The sequence below is a fragment of the Biomphalaria glabrata genome, chromosome 17 (genome assembly GCF_947242115.1).
Source record: "Biomphalaria glabrata chromosome 17, xgBioGlab47.1, whole genome shotgun sequence".
In the NCBI taxonomy this organism is placed as follows: domain Eukaryota; kingdom Metazoa; phylum Mollusca; class Gastropoda; family Planorbidae; genus Biomphalaria; species Biomphalaria glabrata.
The window spans coordinates 9142008-9161933 of NC_074727.1; the positions used below are offsets into that span (position 1 = coordinate 9142008).

Below are 19926 nucleotides of genomic sequence, written 5' to 3' on the forward strand. Positions count from 1 at the left end.
TTTGAATGGCATGTTTTACTGTACCCTACAAGCTCAAGAGGCGTCCTAAAATCCTGAAATTGAAAAATACCAGGATTCCAACCTGCAACCCCTGTTTAGAAGCCAAGAGCTTTACCACTCAAGCCACCAGGCCTCTTCAATGACCAGATCATAAATCCTCTATTAGTACAACAATTGTCTTTTGTAATCAACACAAAAACACATTTGAGAAAAAAAAGTTTTAATTCTTTTGGATGTTATAAACAAGTCATTTTTTTTTTAACCAAATGAAAGACCTTGGAAAAAAATATGCAGTTTATTAGAACATACAAAAACAAAAAGGCCACAAAAGAAATGCATGCAAGGAAAACAAATGTCCTAAGACAGTTTATCATTTTGGAATAGGAATCATTGTGCCTAAGACAGTTTATCATTTCGGAATAGGAATCATTGTGCCTAAGACAGTTTATCATTTCGGAATAGGAATCATTGTGCCTAAGACAGTTTATCATTTCAGAATAGGAATCAATGTGTCTAAGACAGTTTATCATTTCGGAATAGGAATCATTGTGCCTAAAAAAAAAATTGACAATCTAAAGTAACCTTTGTAGAATGATGACAGGGGAAACAAATCTTACTATGTTCTAATGATATTAGGTAAAGAGCCTTTGATGGCTTAATAAAGAGTTCAAATTAACACAATAAGTTAACTAAAATGTATTGCTATCAAAGGGAGATTTTGATTTATATGTTTTGATTGTTCCTTCAGAATTGAAGATATTTACATCCTAGGCCAAACTTCCAGCAGGACAGCTGGCAGGGTTTGAACCCAGGTAGGCACCTGATTCCTTATTTTAATGTATATATATATATATAGTGTTTTTTTTTTGTGAAGGTACGCACCGGTACCGGCACCTTTTTCAATGTGGGGAAAAAATTAGTTATTTTCTTGTATTTTAACGTTTATTATAAATATATTAGTAGTTAAACGTTAGGCGATCCATCACTGAGTACTGCACCTATTTTTTAAAAATAAAAAATGCACTATATAAATATAAGGGAATGTAAATATAGAGGTTACCTTGAAATGAATTACAGCAAAAAATAATATATTCTTTTGCTGCAAACTCTTAAATATAAAGCAATGACTCATTTAAATAGACAATAGTCTTGTACACGTAAACATGGATGGAATGATGCTTATTTCAGCAGCATATATTTTAAGCTTTCATCACCAGCCATTGGTAACTTATTCCTATACATTTTATGACAATTTGATAAATGGTGAAAAACAAAGAAAACAAACTCTGCAAACTAATTATAATCAGCAAAAACAAATGAAAGATGTCTACATATGAGGTTAGAAAATGACATGCTCTGGCCTTGTTTGTTTTACATATTTCGGATGTTCCTTCAGAGTTGAAGATAGTTTACTTCCTAGTCCAAACCTCCCGCAGGACGACGGGAGGATGGGAGCGGGCAGGGTTTGAACCCTCGACCGTCGATAAATCCGAACGACAGTCCAGCGGGCAAACCGCACAACCAGGCAGCCTTTCCTGGAAACCATTTTTGTAAATTGTGTTAACTTGGTTCTGTAGGTCTTTATGACAAGCCATGACTGTGAATAATTCAATTAAATTTGAGGAATAATATGTGAGCATGGTTGGGAGTATGGAATACAAGAAACTTATGTTACACTTCATTATGTTATGAAATGTAACATTAAAAAAAATTGGCAATCCCATGGGTGAGTAAATTTGGTCAATATCATATCATAAATAACATTCATAATAAATATTACCCAAAAGACTTTTACAACTATACATCAAAAAATACACATGTAAGTCTTAAAAAAACAATTATAGACATAAATATTACAATCTTTAATATGATATAATGAAAAAGCATTATTATTATTTTTTTTTCATTACTTTTAATTAGCCCATCTTGCATGCTATAGCATGCTCAGTGAGCTGTGATTCCATCTCTTTTGTGGGCCTATGGGAGGAGGGAATATATGGGCTGCCTATGGGTACACAGATCAAGTCTGGATTTGAGCTTCAGACCCACATGATAGGTAGCCAAACAGTTTATGCCACTCATCCCATGGAATAAAAATGTACCTACAAAAGTTCTGATTTGAAAATGAGCCTCGTATTTCAAACATAACCTAAACTCAAGTGTTCTAAAATATATTTTTAATAAATAAAATTTGAATTTTTTACATAGTATTTTTTTATTTACATGAAATAGCTTTTTTTTCTTATACGAATAATCAAAACAATAGAAATGAACCTAAATGACATGCAAATGTTATTTTTACTGTAATCAAGACAGACTGCTCGAGTCATGCCAGAAGTGAAGCACAAGTAGGTAAATTATTTCCTCCTTTTCATTTATATGACTAAAGATTCATTCTGTTTTACTTATTTTTAGTACACATACAAGTTTAACTACTTTGGATAAGCTGATATTCTCTTATTGTGATGACAGTGAGATAAGATGGCAGCTTTGGCTAATTATTTATTTGCACGAATAAGTTATGCAATATATATACACAAGTGACATCCAGGTTTACACATAAAGGTAACATCCTTCCTTAGACAATAGTTAAACCTTTACTGATTTTACATATGGCATAAACCCATTTTTTTTTTGTAGACCTTCCGAACCAAAGAGCTCCGAAAGTTCGTCTATGTAACAGACCATCAGGTTGAGCAAGCTTAAGAGGGAAAACAAAGCTCTTTAGGCAAGAATTACAATTGACCAATTGATTTCTAGTTTAACAATTTAAATAATTAGGAATGTAAATAAATCAATCTATCTATCTATCTATATATAATGGATATATAAATAATTATAACTATATAATATAATCATGCAACTCAATATTTTTTTAACAATTGGTCAATACTACTGAAGTTTTCAGTGAAGTGTCTCTTTAATACTTCTCTGTAGGTCCAACCAGTTTTACAAGAGTGCCTAGAGGAACTATAACACTTTCTGCTGAACGTGAGAACCAGACAAAAAGGTTACAACTTGGGCCCCTGACAATCCTGACAGTCCAGCATCTCATCCACGTACTGCTCCACTTGCATGGTGGTCTCACTGATGTTGAACTTTTGTTGGATGGCAAATGATGCCAACTTAAGCACTTTGTGGGGGTCTGATTTTTTGTCTGAAATAAAAAGAAAACTGAATGTGTCATTTAGCTTTAAACCAAAAGATAGAAACGAAAGAAAGATAACTGATTTTCATAAGACATTTAAAATATACTAAATATATAAATATAATAAGACAAAATATGCAGACAATAGACGACCAAATTAATTTCATTAGAATCTGTGGCATCTGAAAGTCATGCTAAATTCTGCACTTTTCTCAACTGTTGAGTACCCCAAGACACACAACCAATATCTAACAAAAAAAAACAAAAGAATATCTAACAGAAAAAATTTATACAGTCCACAACACAGGTCCATTGGTCAAGCTGGTAACTCAGGAGCAAGTGGTGACTAAACACGGTCCACGTGCCCTTATATAAACTTCAAAAGGGGAATCACTCCTGTCTTTACAATTAATCAGAAATAGTTATTTCCCCATTATGTCACAGGCATAGACATATATAAATGTAGATTGGAAAAAGGAAATAACTTCATGTAACTTGAAAACATGTAAATCTATTGTTCTGAAAAGTTGCATGATCTTCAGTCTTAGAGATTGAACAAAACTACACTGCTGTATAATAAAGTACACAAAATTGCAAGTCACAAATTTTCGTTTCATAAAACTCTTTAAATGGCCAGTCTATATTTATTTATGTCTATGGTCATAGGCTGGATTTAAAAAATAGACCATTAAGACTACAGAGTGCATGCCACATAACAAGGTAGCCATCCTGATATGCCTAAGCATTGAATATTAGTTCAGACAGGTACAAAATTAGCAACTAGATCTTTAAAGAGAAGCCAGGGTATCAAGACCAATTAAAGTTTGGCAAACTGAAGATCAAAATAACACAAAATAAACAAACAAAATGAAGTTAAAATTTTTTTTTTACATTGTAGAACAACTGACCTATAGCGAGGTGAACAGAGAGAGCTATTTTATCCATTGTTAATGACCAGACTCTTAGGTTGTGAATATCTAGTACACCTTCGACCTGGAAGAAGGCTTGTCTGACTTCAGCAAAATTTATTCCTCGTGGAGTACCTGCACATAGAAAATGTTTAGCATAGATGCATCTTTAACTTTAGAAAAAAAAGACAAAATACATTTGTATACACATACACTAAGACTAGCAGTTACTCCAAAAACCAGACCAAACGAGTTCACAGTACTGTTGAAAATGCTTAAATGGAAGTAGTAAAGAACAGGTAATGAAAAATAATAAGTTAGAACTGCATTCAAAGGGGAATAACTAAATAAAAGGGTAATCCTACAAATTTACCCAAAACTCAAATGTAATTTATAGTCATGTATGTTAGAGATTTTTACTTTTTTCTCATCAAAGAATGTGGATATGTAGACATTGATGATGCCATTCTATATTATCTACACAAATAATGACATAAGTGATAATAGCAAGTGATAGTGACTGTATGTTATGAAATCAACAGAAGTGGTGGTCAGTAGTCTGAATAAATGGGTTCAGTGACTACAACTCTGTCCATATGCTTGCATGGGACAGAAAGAAAATTTTTACAAACCAGCAGCAGAACAAACTGTCTAGTGTGTGCATGACTAACTGACAAATATACAGTGCATGCATAAATAATTGTTAAATTAGACCTCAATTGATTGCAGTATGATGAAAGATGGATGAATGCCATAAGTCATTAATGGCTTGTTATGGTATGTGAAAAAGATCACAGCGCACAGATGATTTTTAATGATATATTCCAATTATTGGGACATAGCTGTCTTTGAAAAAAAAAAATGTTTCTGCAAAGAAAAAACAAACTATGAAGCAAAGTCAAATTAAGCAGAACTTTGATTAGTGTAAGTTTACAGCAGGATTTCAGTGTATTTAGTGATTCAAAATCTAAATTTTGTCACTAATTTGCTTAACTCATCACAAGGAGCATCTAAACAATTTATAAACTTATAAAACCTACTGAGAAGGAAGTCTACTATAAGCTACTAACATTTTGTTTTTATAATACATATAGACATAATCTTCCAAGCTTAATAAACTAAGGTGCTAATGGCTGCCTGGTCGTACAGTTTGCACGCTGGACTGTCGTTCAGATTTATCGATGGTTCAAATCCTGCCCGCTCCCATCCCCCCTGGTCCTGCGGGAGGTTTGGACTAGAAAGTAAACTATCTTCAACTCTGAAGGAACATCCAAAACATGTAAAACATTTTACAAATTTTACAAACATTTTTACCCAGTGGGGTTTGAAACAAGACTCACCTTCCATTAGAACAACAATAATATCCTTCATGATAGTGAGAGTAGTCACCAGGACAAATAGTGAAAACATGAATGTACAGATTGGGTCAGCTATCTTCCATTCAGGCTAAACCAAAACAAACAAAAATATAAAAGTATAGAAATCATTAAATAATATACATACATGCACAGTCAAATACAATTAACCTAATCATATAATGGCCTGATCCTTTCAGTCCCAAATAAACAGTCCATTGGATAAACTTGATTGGACTGGAATTGTTTCAGCACCTTATGATCAGGTCTGAATAAGCAACTGGTGGATTTGATTTTGATAACATTTAGATGAATAAATAAAACGATAGTAGTTCTTCACTAAATACTTTTCATTCTTGAAATTTGTAGCCCATAAAATCCCCCCCACCCCTTTTACAAACAACTCTATGCTTTGGTGTCTCTTCCCTATCTAAATGTAGATCTAAAAACATTTTCTTTCACACTTAGTGCACACAAACACATTTGTTCATCTATTTTATAGTTTTAACACATTTTTCCATTCTCAGCTAAAAAAGTTTAAAATTTAATAAAATAATAAATCCTATTTTTTATATAAAAAAGGGAAAAAAAATAAAACCTTGATATCTATAACAATCTCTTACTTTTTAGAGTTGTTTTTAAAATGGACACAAAGAATTGTACCTTGTAATAGATGATAAATGCTGCCACTAAGACTCCTACACTTTGCAGGAGATCTCCAATGACATGGATAAAGGCTGCTTTCACGTTGATGTTGCTTTCTCTGCTGTGATGCTTCTGTTCCTGGTTCTTAATCAATTGTGACTTTTCATTGCCAGCAACATTGATGTGTTCACCCTTTTCAACGTCTATGCTGCCATAATTTTTGTTCTCATGTGGAGCAGCAGAAGTCTGGGAAGGAACAGGGCCCTGGAACACTTCAGGAGAATCATCGGACTGAGCTGCCAGATTGTCACGCCCATGGATGCCGTTGTGGCTGTGACTTTGGGCGCAGTCACCATTCTCAGTTCCATGACTGTGATTTTCAGCCCCATGGCTGTGACCTGCAGATGCATGGACTCCATTGCTGTGGCTGTCTCTTCCACTATGGCTATGACCTCCATCATGGCTATGACCCCCTCCACCATGGCTATGACCGCCTCCACCATGGTTATGACCTCCTCCACCATGGCTATGAGAATGTTGATGCAGAGTTGTACCTAGTCTGTAAAGAAACATAACCACTGAAATTATAATTTAAATAGTTAATAGAGCAAAAGTTTAGTTTTTGATAAGTATACATAATCATGCTTGCTATTTCCCAACATCTAGGCCCTACTTTTTAAGGCTAAGGCTACCCATCTATGAAACATACAGAAACCATGACACCAACTTAGAAATTCTTTGCCAAACAGGAAACTTAAAGTTGTGATTTAAATCTGCCAGAAGTGTGACATGTCCTTAGACAAAATAAAATGCCTTTCCCAAAGATGACAATAACATGAATGCCAAAACTAGGAAAATGTAAACAAGGATGTCCTAGTATAACAAGGTGTTATGCCTTCAAGGAGCACCTAAAAGCAAAGGATACCATTTAGGATGAGGCAACAAACATCGTCTGAGGCTTATCTCTTTGGAGACAGCTCTTCGCAGAGCAATGTGGAAGGATCTAAATCTAAGTAGTTTCTAAGTCTGACTTCATGAACATGCACCATTTGTTTTTCGCATAAAGCTTTTGGGCCTAACAATGTAGAAAATTGACATATTAACATACTTAGGATCAAACATAACCTGGAAAGGTGGGCTATCACGAAAGAGAGAGAGAGAGAGAGAGAGAGAAAGGAAGGGAGAGAGAGAAACATCATCTGATCTCTTTCATTATGGTCAAACTAAGGGGAATCAGCCAAAACACACTCCAAGCTTTCCACAAAAAATATGATACAAGACGAATTCAGGTATTTAAGAATAAATAATTTAGAAAAATACTAAGTATAAAATACTAAAAGAAGAAAATATGTCATAAGATACTGGTAAAGATTTTTAGAAATGATGAAAGCTGTAAAACATACTGAGAACAACCTCTAAAAAAAATTAAATTAGACTCATACTCACACAATATTGAAAAAAACTCCTGTACCAGCAGTGATCAGCATAATTGTTGCATTTATTTCATAAGTATCATCTATTATACGCTGGACAGCTGAGTAGACCAAAATTCCAGTAAGAACCCACAACATCAAGATAGAGACAAAAGCACCAAGAATTTCTGTACAGATTAAAAAAATAAAATAAAAAAGTACAATAAGTTAGAGTTTTAACGACCCTAATATTAAAAAGAGAATACACATTAAGTGAAAAGAAAGGCCTACATTGTACTTTATGATAATCATAATTTGTTTGTGTATGCTACCATGCACAGATTTTAATATTTAAATGTGATTGTGTCAGTGCAGAAATACACTTATTATAATCTCATAAGCATTTCCATTTCTGTTGCTTAAAACTGCTTCTTTAATGACAGCCAAGTCTGTTGAAAAATTTAATTTTTACCAGTACAACTAAATCATTTCATGTGCTATTACAAAGTGTGGGTTTTGCAGTGGTGTGAACATATATACTTAGATCAGAATGACACTGATGATAGTGCATTTCCTTGAAGTAAAAGAAGTTATTTCTCAACAGTTACTATTCTAGTCTTGATGAGTCTCAGTCTCAATTTTAATAAGTAATGAATTTCGGGTGTTCTGATCACATCATAAAATCTCTCACAGTGTTCATACTGATATCAGGAATTATATATCATTCTAATATCTTGAAGACCAAAAAAAAAAACAACAAAAAAAAAAAAAAAATTACAATCACAGTTTCCTACTCTAGAACAATTAATTTTTTATTTATAATTTTCCATTAAAAAAAAATTTGGTTTCGGTTTTTATTATCATAGTATTTATCAGTTGCAAATAATTGGCATACATTGTAGTTCAGTTAATAGGATATAGATAGTTTTATAGACAATATATTGTTATTTTACATAAAGTGGGCTACTTAAGAGTTTTCCTTCATAACAGCAATGATTGTTTTACTGTCCTAAGACAAGAAGTAAAAGTAAATAAATGTTCTCCTTTCAGGCCTTAAATTCTATGGGGGTAGATCATGTCAACCTCATCTTTTTCTATGTTTGACGGTTAAGAGGGTGTCATGGACAGGATAAGGACAAGGACCAACCACCTTTACTTTGTCAGGTACTCAGTAGAGTTGGGTGGACTCAAGAGACACACTAAAAATCTCAAAAGTTTGTCAGGTACTCAGTAGAGTTGGGTGGACTCAAGATACACATTAAAAATCCCAAAGTTTGTCAGGTACTCAGTAGAGTTGGGTGGACTCAAGAGACACACTAAAAATCCCAAAAGTTTGTCAGGTACTCAGTAGAGTTGGGTGGACTCAAGAGACACATTAAAAATCCCAAAGTTTGTCAGGTACTCAGTAGAGTTGGGTGGACTCAAGAGACACACTAAAAATCCCAAAGTTTGTCAGGTACTCAGTGGAGTTGGGTGGACTCAAGAGACACACTAAAAATCCCAAAGTTTGTCAGGTACTCAGTAGAGTTGGGTGGACTCAAGACACACACTAAAAATCCCAAAGTTTGTCAGGTACTCAGTAGAGTTGGGTGGACTCAAGAGACACACTAAAAATCCCAAAGTTTGTCAGGTACTCAGTAGAGTTGGATAGACTCAAAGAGACACACTAAAAATCCCAAAGTTTGTCAGGTACTCAGTAGAGTTGGGTGGACTCAAGAGACACACTAAAAATCCCAAAGTTTGTCAGGTACTCAGTAGAGTTGGATAGACTCAAAAGACACACTAAAAATCCCAAAGTTTGTCAGGTACTCAGTAGAGTTGGGTGGACTCAAAGAGACACAATAAAAATCCCAAAAGTTTGTCAGGTACTCAGTAGAGTTGGGTGGACTCAAGAGACACACTAAAAATCCCAAAAGTTTGTCAGGTACTCAGTAGAGTTGGATGGACTCAAGAGACACACTAAAAATCCCAAAAGTTTGTCAGGTACTCAGTAGAGTTGGGTGGACTCAAGAGACACACTAAAAATCCCAAAGTTTGTCAGGTACTCAGTAGAGTTGGGTGGACTCAAAGAGGCACACTAAAAATCCCAAAAGTTTGTCAGGTACTCAGTAGAGTTGGGTGGACTCAAGAGACACACTAAAAATCCCAAAGTTTGTCAGGTACTCAGTAGAGTTGGGTGGACTCAAAGAGACACACTAAAAATCCCAAAAGTTTGTCAGGTACTCAGTAGAGTTGGGTGGACTCAAGAGACACACTAAAAATCCCAAAAGTTTTTCAGGTACTCAGTAGAGTTGGGTGGACTCAAGAGACACACTAAAAATCCCAAAAGTTTGTCAGGTACTCAGTAGAGTTGGATGGACTCAAGAGACACACTAAAAATCCCAAAAGTTTGTCAGGTACTCAGTAGAGTTGGGTGGACTCAAGAGACACACTAAAAATCTCAAAGTTTGTCAGGTACTCAGTAGAGTTGGGTGGACTCAAGAGACACACTAAAAATCCCAAAAGTTTGTCAGGTACTCAGTAGAGTTGGGTGGACTCAAAGAGACACACTAAAAATCCCAAAAGTTTGTCAGGTACTCAGTAGAGTTGGGTGGACTCAAAGAGACACACTAAAAATCCCAAAGTTTGTCAGGTACTCAGTAGAGTTGGATGGACTCAAAGAGACACACTAAAAATCCCAAAGTTTGTCAGGTACTCAGTAGAGTTGGGTGGACTCAAAAGACACACTAAAAATCCCAAAGTTTGTCAGGTACTCAGTAGAGTTGGGTGGACTCAAAGAGACACACTAAAAATCCCAAAAGTTTGTCAGGTACTCAGTAGAGTTGGATGGACTCAAAGAGACACACTAAAAATCCCAAAGTTTGTCAGGTACTCAGTAGAGTTGGGTGGACTCAAGAGACACACTAAAAATCCCAAAAGTTTTTCAGGTACTCAGTAGAGTTGGGTGGACTCAAGAGACACATTAAAAATCCCAAAAGTTTGTCAGGTACTCAGTAGAGTTGGATGGACTCAAGAGACACACTAAAAATCCCAAAAGTTTGTCAGGTACTCAGTAGAGTTGGATGGACTCAAGAGACACACTAAAAATCCCAAAAGTTTGTCAGGTACTCAGTAGAGTTGGGTGGACTCAAGAGACACACTAAAAATCCCAAAAGTTTGTCAGGTACTCAGTAGAGTTGGGTGGACTCAAAGAGACACACTAAAAATCCCAAAAGTTTGTCAGGTACTCAGTAGAGTTGGGTGGACTCAAAGAGACACACTAAAAATCCCAAAGTTTGTCAGGTACTCAGTAGAGTTGGATGGACTCAAAGAGACACACTAAAAATCCCAAAGTTTGTCAGGTACTCAGTAGAGTTGGGTGGACTCAAAAGACACACTAAAAATCCCAAAGTTTGTCAGGTACTCAGTAGAGTTGGGTGGACTCAAAGAGACACACTAAAAATCCCAAAAGTTTGTCAGGTACTCAGTAGAGTTGGATGGACTCAAAGAGACACACTAAAAATCCCAAAGTTTGTCAGGTACTCAGTAGAGTTGGGTGGACTCAAGAGACACACTAAAAATCCCAAAAGTTTTTCAGGTACTCAGTAGAGTTGGGTGGACTCAAGAGACACATTAAAAATCCCAAAAGTTTGTCAGGTACTCAGTAGAGTTGGATGGACTCAAGAGACACACTAAAAATCCCAAAAGTTTGTCAGGTACTCAGTAGAGTTGGGTGGACTCAAGAGACACACTAAAAATCCCAAAAGTTTTTCAGGTACTCAGTAGAGTTGGGTGGACTCAAGAGACACATTAAAAATCCCAAAAGTTTGTCAGGTACTCAGTAGAGTTGGATGGACTCAAGAGACACACTAAAAATCCCAAAAGTTTGTCAGGTACTCAGTAGAGTTGGGTGGACTCAAGAGACACACTAAAAATCCCAAAAGTTTGTCAGGTACTCAGTAGAGTTGGGTGGACTCAAGAGACACACTAAAAATCTCAAAGTTTGTCAGGTACTCAGTAGAGTTGGATGGACTCAAAGAGACACACTAAAAATCCAAAAGTTTGTCAGGTACTCAGTAGAGTTGGGTGGACTCAAAAGACACACTAAAAATCCCAAAGTTTGTCAGGTACTCAGTGGAGTTGGGTGGACTCAAGAGACACACTAAAAATCCCAAAGTTCAAAATCCCATACTTCACCAAGATTCAAAATCAAGACCCCTCAGTTTGGAAGCCAAGCATTTTACATTCAGTCATTACCTCCCTGTAACAAGAATAGGTCAAGTTCAAATTGAAGCTACTTTAGTTTAGATATATTACCAATTCTGTACCAGCCAAAACTTAGTTTCTTGGTAGCTGGTCTATGAGCCAAGTAGAGGGCCATTAGACTGATCATGAAACTGGCAAAGTCGGTCAACAAGTGGGCAGCATCTGAGATAATGGCTAAACTGTGGGCCAGCAGTCCACCTAAAATATCAATTAGTGAACTCTTTATACATAAAATTTTTACAATTCATTTCAAGCATACTAATGAAGTACTATGAAATAGTTATCTAGTGAATATTTCACAAAACTGGAGGAAAAAAAAACAACAAAAAAACAGATATTTTCTATAGAATAATGTCAGTTATATTCATATTTAAACAAAGACAAATCTGGTTAATTGAACCACGTTGGCTTAGCTGCTTATTGAGACGAAAGAACCTAAACAGTCTTGAAACATTCAAAATGTTCATGTAATCAGACAAGCCTGATAGTAGGACCAACATGATTATGTTCAGAAGAGGTCCCAATTAATCAGCATTGACTATATATTATATATATACTGATGTATGCAAACGCAACATGAGGCTTTTTAAAATTGACACAGTTGGGAAAAAGAGGCACTGGATAAATACACATGGAGAGCAAGCATAAAGAATGGGTCCTGGATTGCAGATGGTGTACATGATAGAAGTAGAAAAAAAAAGAGTGAAAGTGCAACATTCCCAGATGCCCAACCTGTGACTGCAGCTGTGCAGCAAGGATTGGCCTCATTAGTTACGAGAAGTTGAAATATATATATATATATATATATATATATATATATATATATATATATATATATATATATATATATATATATATGATATATATATTGACCATATTGTGTAACAGCAATGAATGGTACTTACCCACCATCTCTCCAGTCATAAACACCAGGCATAGTATACTTGCTACAATTAACTTTGTTCTAGCCTTCTTGTCAAACCCAGACTTCTTCAACTGTGAGTGGCAGTGACTGTCAGCTAATTCAAGAGGAAAACCATTTTTATTCCTATAAATAATATTATGAAACATCTGCACTTTAAATAAATCTTTCTATACAAAAGGGACATTTCTATACAGATGAAAATCATCCTAATAGGTCAAAACTAATTGTGCACATTTTACTTATTCCTTCATGAAATTTGAGAAGCAAAAAAATTTTTTTTTTCAGGTTTATTTCTTTGATGCATATCTAAAGTCAACAAATATTTATAATTTTCAATGAATCATTTTATTTTAAATTTAGGGGCAAGGTATAAGTAATCAATGTCCAGTTCTGGGTTTGGGGTAGAAGCTTAAAAATCACCATTGAAATTCCAAAGTCTATCTGCCTTAAATAGGAAAAAGTTCCTGTTTATTATGGCTGAAGTTAAAAAAGATTTTATTCTTTGTACTGTTTATTTGTTACCCAGAAAAAAAATTGTATTGACTTAAATATGTTGTAGAAATATTGTAAATGTTCTTTAGTATTAAAAATAATGTTGAAATATTACTTACTTAGTTCAGAGGCCTCTCCTTCACTGTAAAAAAAATAAAATATTTTGAAAAAGGAATGTAATGATAAAACTAATCTGTATCAAAATTTTTTTCGTATCAAGATGAGAAAAAATAAATATATAAATATAAGGCATATGAAGTACAAAATCTTGTCTAAAAAAATTTTTTTTTGCTTTGATGAAGTCTAGAGACTACCTTGTGTATCAAATGAACTTTCTCATTGCAGACTTAAATTTTTAAACTCTTCAAATATTTTTTGTTTGTTTCATACAAGATTGTTATGCTTACTACAATGTTAGTATTCTTAGTGATAGTCTAGCAAGTGGCAGCAAACAAAACCCATCAATCTCTCTTTAGCTTTCCATTGTGTAAAGTCTGACAATGGTGTTTCTATATTTAAAAATAATGAATGTTCTATTGTGTTGTCTTGCTCCTATAGAAAGCTGAGTGCAATGTGTTCCATTTTCTTTTTAGGGAACATAGGATCAAGAGTTGTGGGAAAAGTTTTAAATCCTGAAATAAAAAGTTTCTAGTCTCCTTCATAATTCAAACTCAAGCCCCCTCAGGAACACAAGTGAATTAAGCCACCTTCGAAATAGTGGTCCAATAGGGAACTGGAGGCGTCTTCATTATCTGTTAGGAAGGATTTCTAAAATAGCGTACAGGCGTAGACTGGGAGCTCTGCACCCCACTGCCTTTTTCCTCAATGGACCACTACTATGATTGCCATGGGGAGCTGGAATTACCTCAGGGACTATGCCACAACACAAACCCCCCCCTTCTATTGATTTCCCACAAATTATTATAAGTAAACTTAATTTTTTAGTTGGCAAATTAAAGGACTAGCTTTAAAGTATTAGATTTTAACTATAAGATAAGTATTCATGAGCAGCCTTTGAGTATAGTCAGGAATACCTGTGTTCTCAGAGCATTAAGAATTCAGATCAAGAGGCTGCCTATGGATATAGCCCCCCCAAAAAGTACTATGAACACAAAGTACTATGAACACAAAGTACTATGAACACAACCTCTACGACTATAAAAAGAGACATAAAGAGTACTAGCACTGAAATTGTATACACGGAGGAAGATCATAATGGCCTAACTATCCACTTGCCTAGCTTAAACTTTCTAGACACTGACTAGAACATTTCTTTGTCAACATTCATGTCCTAATCTGTTTCTCAATGCTTTTGTTTTCCCCCCATATTGCAGATCATTTATTGCCCAAACCCAACACGTTAAATATCAGACCACAGGCCATAGGTGATCGGAAGTCCTTTTTTGAGATGCCCTATAAAACCCAATAAAGTTGAATATAGGATAACATTTTGTTTTTTTTTCTGTGTAGTACTTGAGGCATGTCTCCGCATTTGTCTATTGTACACAGTAAAAGATGGAAACTCAGAAAAGTGGAGGATGATAAAGACTTATGACAGACGAGAAGACAAGAGAAAGGTTTAGAACAACCTTTAAGATAAAAATTTAAAGAGCTTCAATTGGCCTAAATATTTGCAAAAGGACCACGGCCTATTTCTAGGTCTTTGACACGTTAGTACTGAGCGTAAAACTATTGTATGGCTAGTCTACCTCTGGTCGTGTGCCCCCGAAGTCTGCAGGATGTACGTGACTCTCCTCTTCTCTCCCTCTAGCACCGTCTCCGTCTTCTCAAAGATTTCTCCTCGGGACGGCCTGAACGAGTTCTTCTTGCCGACGGCTTTGAAGCTACTGCTGAACGACTCGGCCAGGTCAAGCACGTCTGTTCCAGCGGTGTTGGACATGTTTTCTTGTTTTGCTTTTCTCCTCTCAAACTAGAGGCACAATTACGCAGGGCTCCTGGTCGGAATTAGATTTTTTTTTAAAGTTTGTCCGTACTAACACAATAATGGTTGCCTGGCAACGGTCGAGAACAAATGCTACACTATATACACCGTTGCTAAATATCCACGTCAAGTAGACCTACATCTGGAAGATCTAGGACCTGTTCTAGAATAGGGTTAACCCTATTAACCCTAACTTAAAATCTAGTCTGCACACACTAGTAAAATAAAAAATATTTAAAATACTTATGTATAGATCTAGTATGATTTCATATTAAGATGTGTAGTCACGTGAAACTAAAACAATCCCAGGCCTTGTAAAACAAAGTAGATTAAGATCTATGTCCTAAATATTGTAAGAATACACTTGTCACTATTCGATCTGTTAATTTAAGTAAAGCACCGTTCGAGAGTCTGTGTAATCTTCCTATATTGGACTTATAACACGCCTGTCGTTGATAAGAGAAAATGGTCGTACTATACTAAAACAACACACATCAAGGAATAATTAATGTGTTAAAAATCCAACACCACAAGAAATCCACATTGAATCTATGAAGATCTTGGAAAACAATTTCCTGAGGAGTTTTGTATAATCCGTTTCTTTGGCGTAAGGAAACTTTAAAAGTTTTAGGTTTTAGCCTCGTCCCAAGCAACTGGGACTGACACGTAGATCTATTTATAGGCTAACATGCCTCGCACGAGCTTCAGTTTTTGCACATTGATATTGCTAGATCCAAGCGATCAGTTCCAGGGCTGAGTGCAAAAGCGAGACGATGACATGGTCAAAAAGTCATTCTTTTCTAGGCTATCGGTCGAGGTCGGTCAAGCCGAGTGCAAACATTGTGACTACACAAATTGGATGTTATTACACCTGGTTTGACCTATTCGGTTTCTATCAGCGGGCGTGTGCACAGGAACTTCAGGGGAGAAAAAAAACAACAATACAAACGTCATAGCGAACAAACACCCCCCCATCCTCTTGTAGAAATACCTAAATTTTAGGGACCTTAACAGGGATGTGGGGGCCCGGGGCCTATTGGCGTAATATTTAATGTAAAAACAAATTTCGGACACTGTGGCTCCATCCAGCCCGCCCAAACGTATCGGCACAAGTGTAGTAAATCCCCCCCCCCTTTTTTTTTCCTCTTCCAAACAGAAAAAAAAAAAGGTTTAAAAATGTCATGACCGACTGACTACACGTAGCCTACTAAAGTTCTAGGTTAGCCTTACACTGACCAGTCTGTTAGAATCAGTCGGACACACGATCTATTAACTTTTTGGGACAGCACAGGGTAGAGGCGTGTATGAAAATATTACTTTTTTTCCCTCGAGTTGGTTATCCTAATGCTTTTAGATCTAAGTAACTGTAGGCCTACTAGTGACTATCATAGCTCTGGATTACGCCGTCACTAAGCCTAACAGCCACTGTAACAATGAAGCAATGCGATTGTTAGATCTAAATTCGCTTTCAGTATTGTTGAGGGAAGTGGTGCATGCCTAACCTAAAAACAAAATCTCCAAGAGCCCCGTTTGTTTGTTTATAAGACGTCAAGAATTTACCATAAAATTTATTACATATACATGTTTCGAAGCATTTCAATAAAAAATAGTAAAATGTTTACAATCACAACTTTTTACGCTAAATTTAAATAAGTCAATAACTCAAATTTGAAAAATCACCCGAGTTTATAGGAGTTTCCCTTAAAGACAGGAAAAAATTATTTAAAAAAACAACAACAACAACAAACAAACAAAAACAAAAACGTAATGCTGAGATATGAAAATGACCACTGCGTTTCCTTTTTTCATAAACACAATTCACCGACCTATATAATTGTTTACTCGTTTATCCGTTTTTAATATCAACAGCAGACGACTTAACTTCTGCCAGCGAGTTTCAAGGAGAGTCCCGTACCACTTGTACATGCCTAGTGCCTAATGAGAAACAGCCGTAGAAATCTTTTATTGTCATATTAAAAATGATACGATATTTTACACTTTGATCACCGACCACTGCATAAAAAAGCCTCGGTACACTATAATTTTAGAGCCGCTGGATAAGTTTTAGTACAGCTATGATAGAAAAGAATGGTGATATTAGTCACTTTCCTTCGCATTGTGAATAAGAAATGTAATGAAGAATTCTCAGAAACTGGACAGCCCTGTGATGTTTTGCAAGAATCTCAAACTATCATGCAAAGAACAAGGCAAAAGAGGGAGGGGCGTAAAAACGGGAATAAATTGGGCTTTGTAATAAGGGGCAGAAAATAGCACTGGTCCTCAGAACACGTTTTCTGTCCCACTAGTCCAGGAGACCATGGTACAGAACATTCTCTCTCGCTAACGAAGTGTTAATGTACACTTTAAACCAAAGTTCTCTTTCAATGTCCACTGTGCCGACTGAGTGTCAACGACTTCGATTGGTCAAATGTAAATTATGGAATATGCACACGTGAGTTCAAATACCCCTCTCGAAGTCACTGAACCAACATTTAGTGATGAAAAACTGCAAGAAGAGTTCAGAGCATTGACCCAAATACTCAACCTGAAGTGAAAGCCAAGTCTTAGGCTTGGCCATCTTTTAATATTGTTAGTACTGGACAGTGGTGTCACGTGGGAACTTTCTAAAATGTCATATATATGATATTGTCTAAAGAGAAATGTAGGCGGATGGACACACAAGCAACGAAAAAGGCGACCAACAAACGTAGTGAGAAAAGAACATTTACATGTGTCCCCCATGTTAGTCGTAATGGGGAAAAAAAAGACGCGGGTAAGTTGGGGTGGGGTGGTATAATGTTTAAGATTTAATTAGTAAAATATTTTAAAATGACAAGCGGCAATTCATTTAGAATGCTAGCAGCTAAGAATGAACACATTTCGTGCAGAGAACAAGTGCTTTTCAAATACAGTAGAGCATAACCCGAATTAGGTCTCAATCAGTAATTAAATTAAGATTTTCTTGCTGTTGTTTTATCGATTCTGGATTGCAGAAGTAGAAAGAAGGGTGAAAGTGCAACAGCGCCTGGTGATTCCTTGATACACGGCTGCGGTCACTCGGCGTTCCAGTACCACCTCATCGTGGTCGCCGAGTGAATACTGTGACAAGTCGGATTAAAGTATTGGCCGTTTTGGGTGTCTAGGGGATTTTATAGTTTGAGAATCCTTACTTGCACATATAAACTACAAGCACAGCGTTATAATGCGGGCAACAAACACTATATTTAGATGTAAACTTATGTACAGTTTATTATACAAAATAAGATAATGAAAGGTGAAATGCTGTACAGTTGCTAGTACGGGATCTAGCGTATTTACATATATAGGACTATCATCATCAGATATTAGAACCAAATGGTCTGAGTGTCATTAGGCGGGTTGCTTAGCTTTTGGTCCGGTGCTGCACTGGTGAGACTGGTGTGGCTGATACTGATGCTGTCTGCTGGTGGGCTGGCGTAGTGGATCCAGGCTCCGTGTGCCGTCCAACTTGTATGGTTGCAGAGCTGAGCTGCGTCTACCAATCAGTTAAGCCAGTGACGAGTCTGTGGCTAGCGTTGTTACTTTTGAAGGATGAGTAGGTCTGATGTCTACAGATCTGGTGCCAGCAAATCTGCTATCAGCTTTAGGTTGCTAAGATTTCAGGTGGAAGTAGTCTATAGATAAAAGCTGCAACGATATGATGTGATAATCGGCTTAGCCATAATGATAACACTGGGTGGTAGATGTCTTTCCGTGAAGGACATCTTCAGTCTTATGTAGAGAAACTATAAGCTAGTTTCTTAAATATCAAAGGGAACTAACAAATGAATAAAGTGTCCCATCAAGGGAGATAACAATAATAATGGGGACTCCCGTAAAGGGAAATAACAAACAGTAGTAAGTGACATATGATAAGTAATACAGGTGACGTTCACCAATCACGGTGAGTGGCAAGTACATACATCTCTTAGATAAATGAGATGACAGGGGAAGGAGAGATCAACGTCTGATACTCGCCCATGTTCCCACATAAGTAAACATAGAGCATAAGTAGATACATACTCAGTAATAAGACATGTTTACAGAAATGCTTTGATAACTCCCTGCCAAGGAATTAATCAATGATAGTATATTAAAAGCTCGTGCCGAGCGCTAATATATCAGAGTTAAATTAATAATAGTTAAAGAGCTAAATACATCTGGTAAGAATTGTTAATAAACTCTAGTCCAGCTGGTTTGAACATTTAGCCACAAAAGTCATGATATAAAATATAAGTATACAGTAATCTACTTACATTATCCATGATAAGAATGCACAAATAGGTACACAAATAATGTAATAATAAATGCACAAAAATATATATACATTACTAAGTAAAATGGTTCTCAAGCACGTTACTAAGTTACATACCACCAATCCAAAGTGAAATAAGGGAATGAAAATAGTCTAGAGCTCAAGCAAGAGATAGATGTGCTCCCTGTGGGCTCTCCAGCGTGAATGAGATCGAACGATGAAGTTTGTCCATATACACGTGGATAGAGAGGGGGGGGGGAGTGAGTGACGGGAGATAGGAGCAAATGTGGTCTAGACTATTTGACGTCTTTGACAAAGGGGTCCACGCTTGACCGTGACGAGAGTTTCCGGGAGATAGACATTGCGCGAAGGCGCGAGTTGAAAGTCCAGGAAATCAGCCCAGGTGGTCAGGTGGATTATGAAGGGGAGATTATCAGAGCTCGGCATATCAAAGGAAGATTATACCTTGATAAAGCTAGTGCTAGATGAACAGCGTTGCCCGAGGCGTTAAGTTGAATGGGTACTTTGAAGTGACCAGCCGCTCCCGAAAAAGGGGGAGGGGGGTCAACGGATGTTTGCCA

At 36.3% G+C, this 19926-nt stretch overlaps 1 protein-coding gene across 3 annotated transcripts in view; it reads right to left on the reverse strand.

Annotated features, from left to right (window-relative positions):
* Window positions 1-203: 203 nt before the first annotated feature.
* The window catches only part of LOC106059650 (proton-coupled zinc antiporter SLC30A2-like), a 33898-nt gene continuing 14175 nt past the window's right edge, over window positions 204-19926 (reverse strand). For 2 of the 3 annotated variants that reach the window (XM_013217323.2, XM_056015603.1), the window contains exons 3-10: window positions 13250-13272; window positions 12619-12732; window positions 11765-11911; window positions 7503-7656; window positions 6075-6615; window positions 5397-5502; window positions 4057-4191; window positions 204-3157 (exon numbers count right to left, since the gene is read on the reverse strand). In XM_013217323.2, the coding sequence (XP_013072777.2) occupies window positions 3012-3157; window positions 4057-4191; window positions 5397-5502; window positions 6075-6615; window positions 7503-7656; window positions 11765-11911; window positions 12619-12732; window positions 13250-13272 (1366 nt within the window). In that variant the 3' untranslated portion in view covers window positions 204-3011. Of the gene's footprint in view, window positions 3158-4056; window positions 4192-5396; window positions 5503-6074; window positions 6616-7502; window positions 7657-11764; window positions 11912-12618; window positions 12733-13249; window positions 13273-14839; window positions 15727-19926 lie in introns of those variants that run through there. The other variant, XM_013217324.2, reaches the window with a different exon arrangement.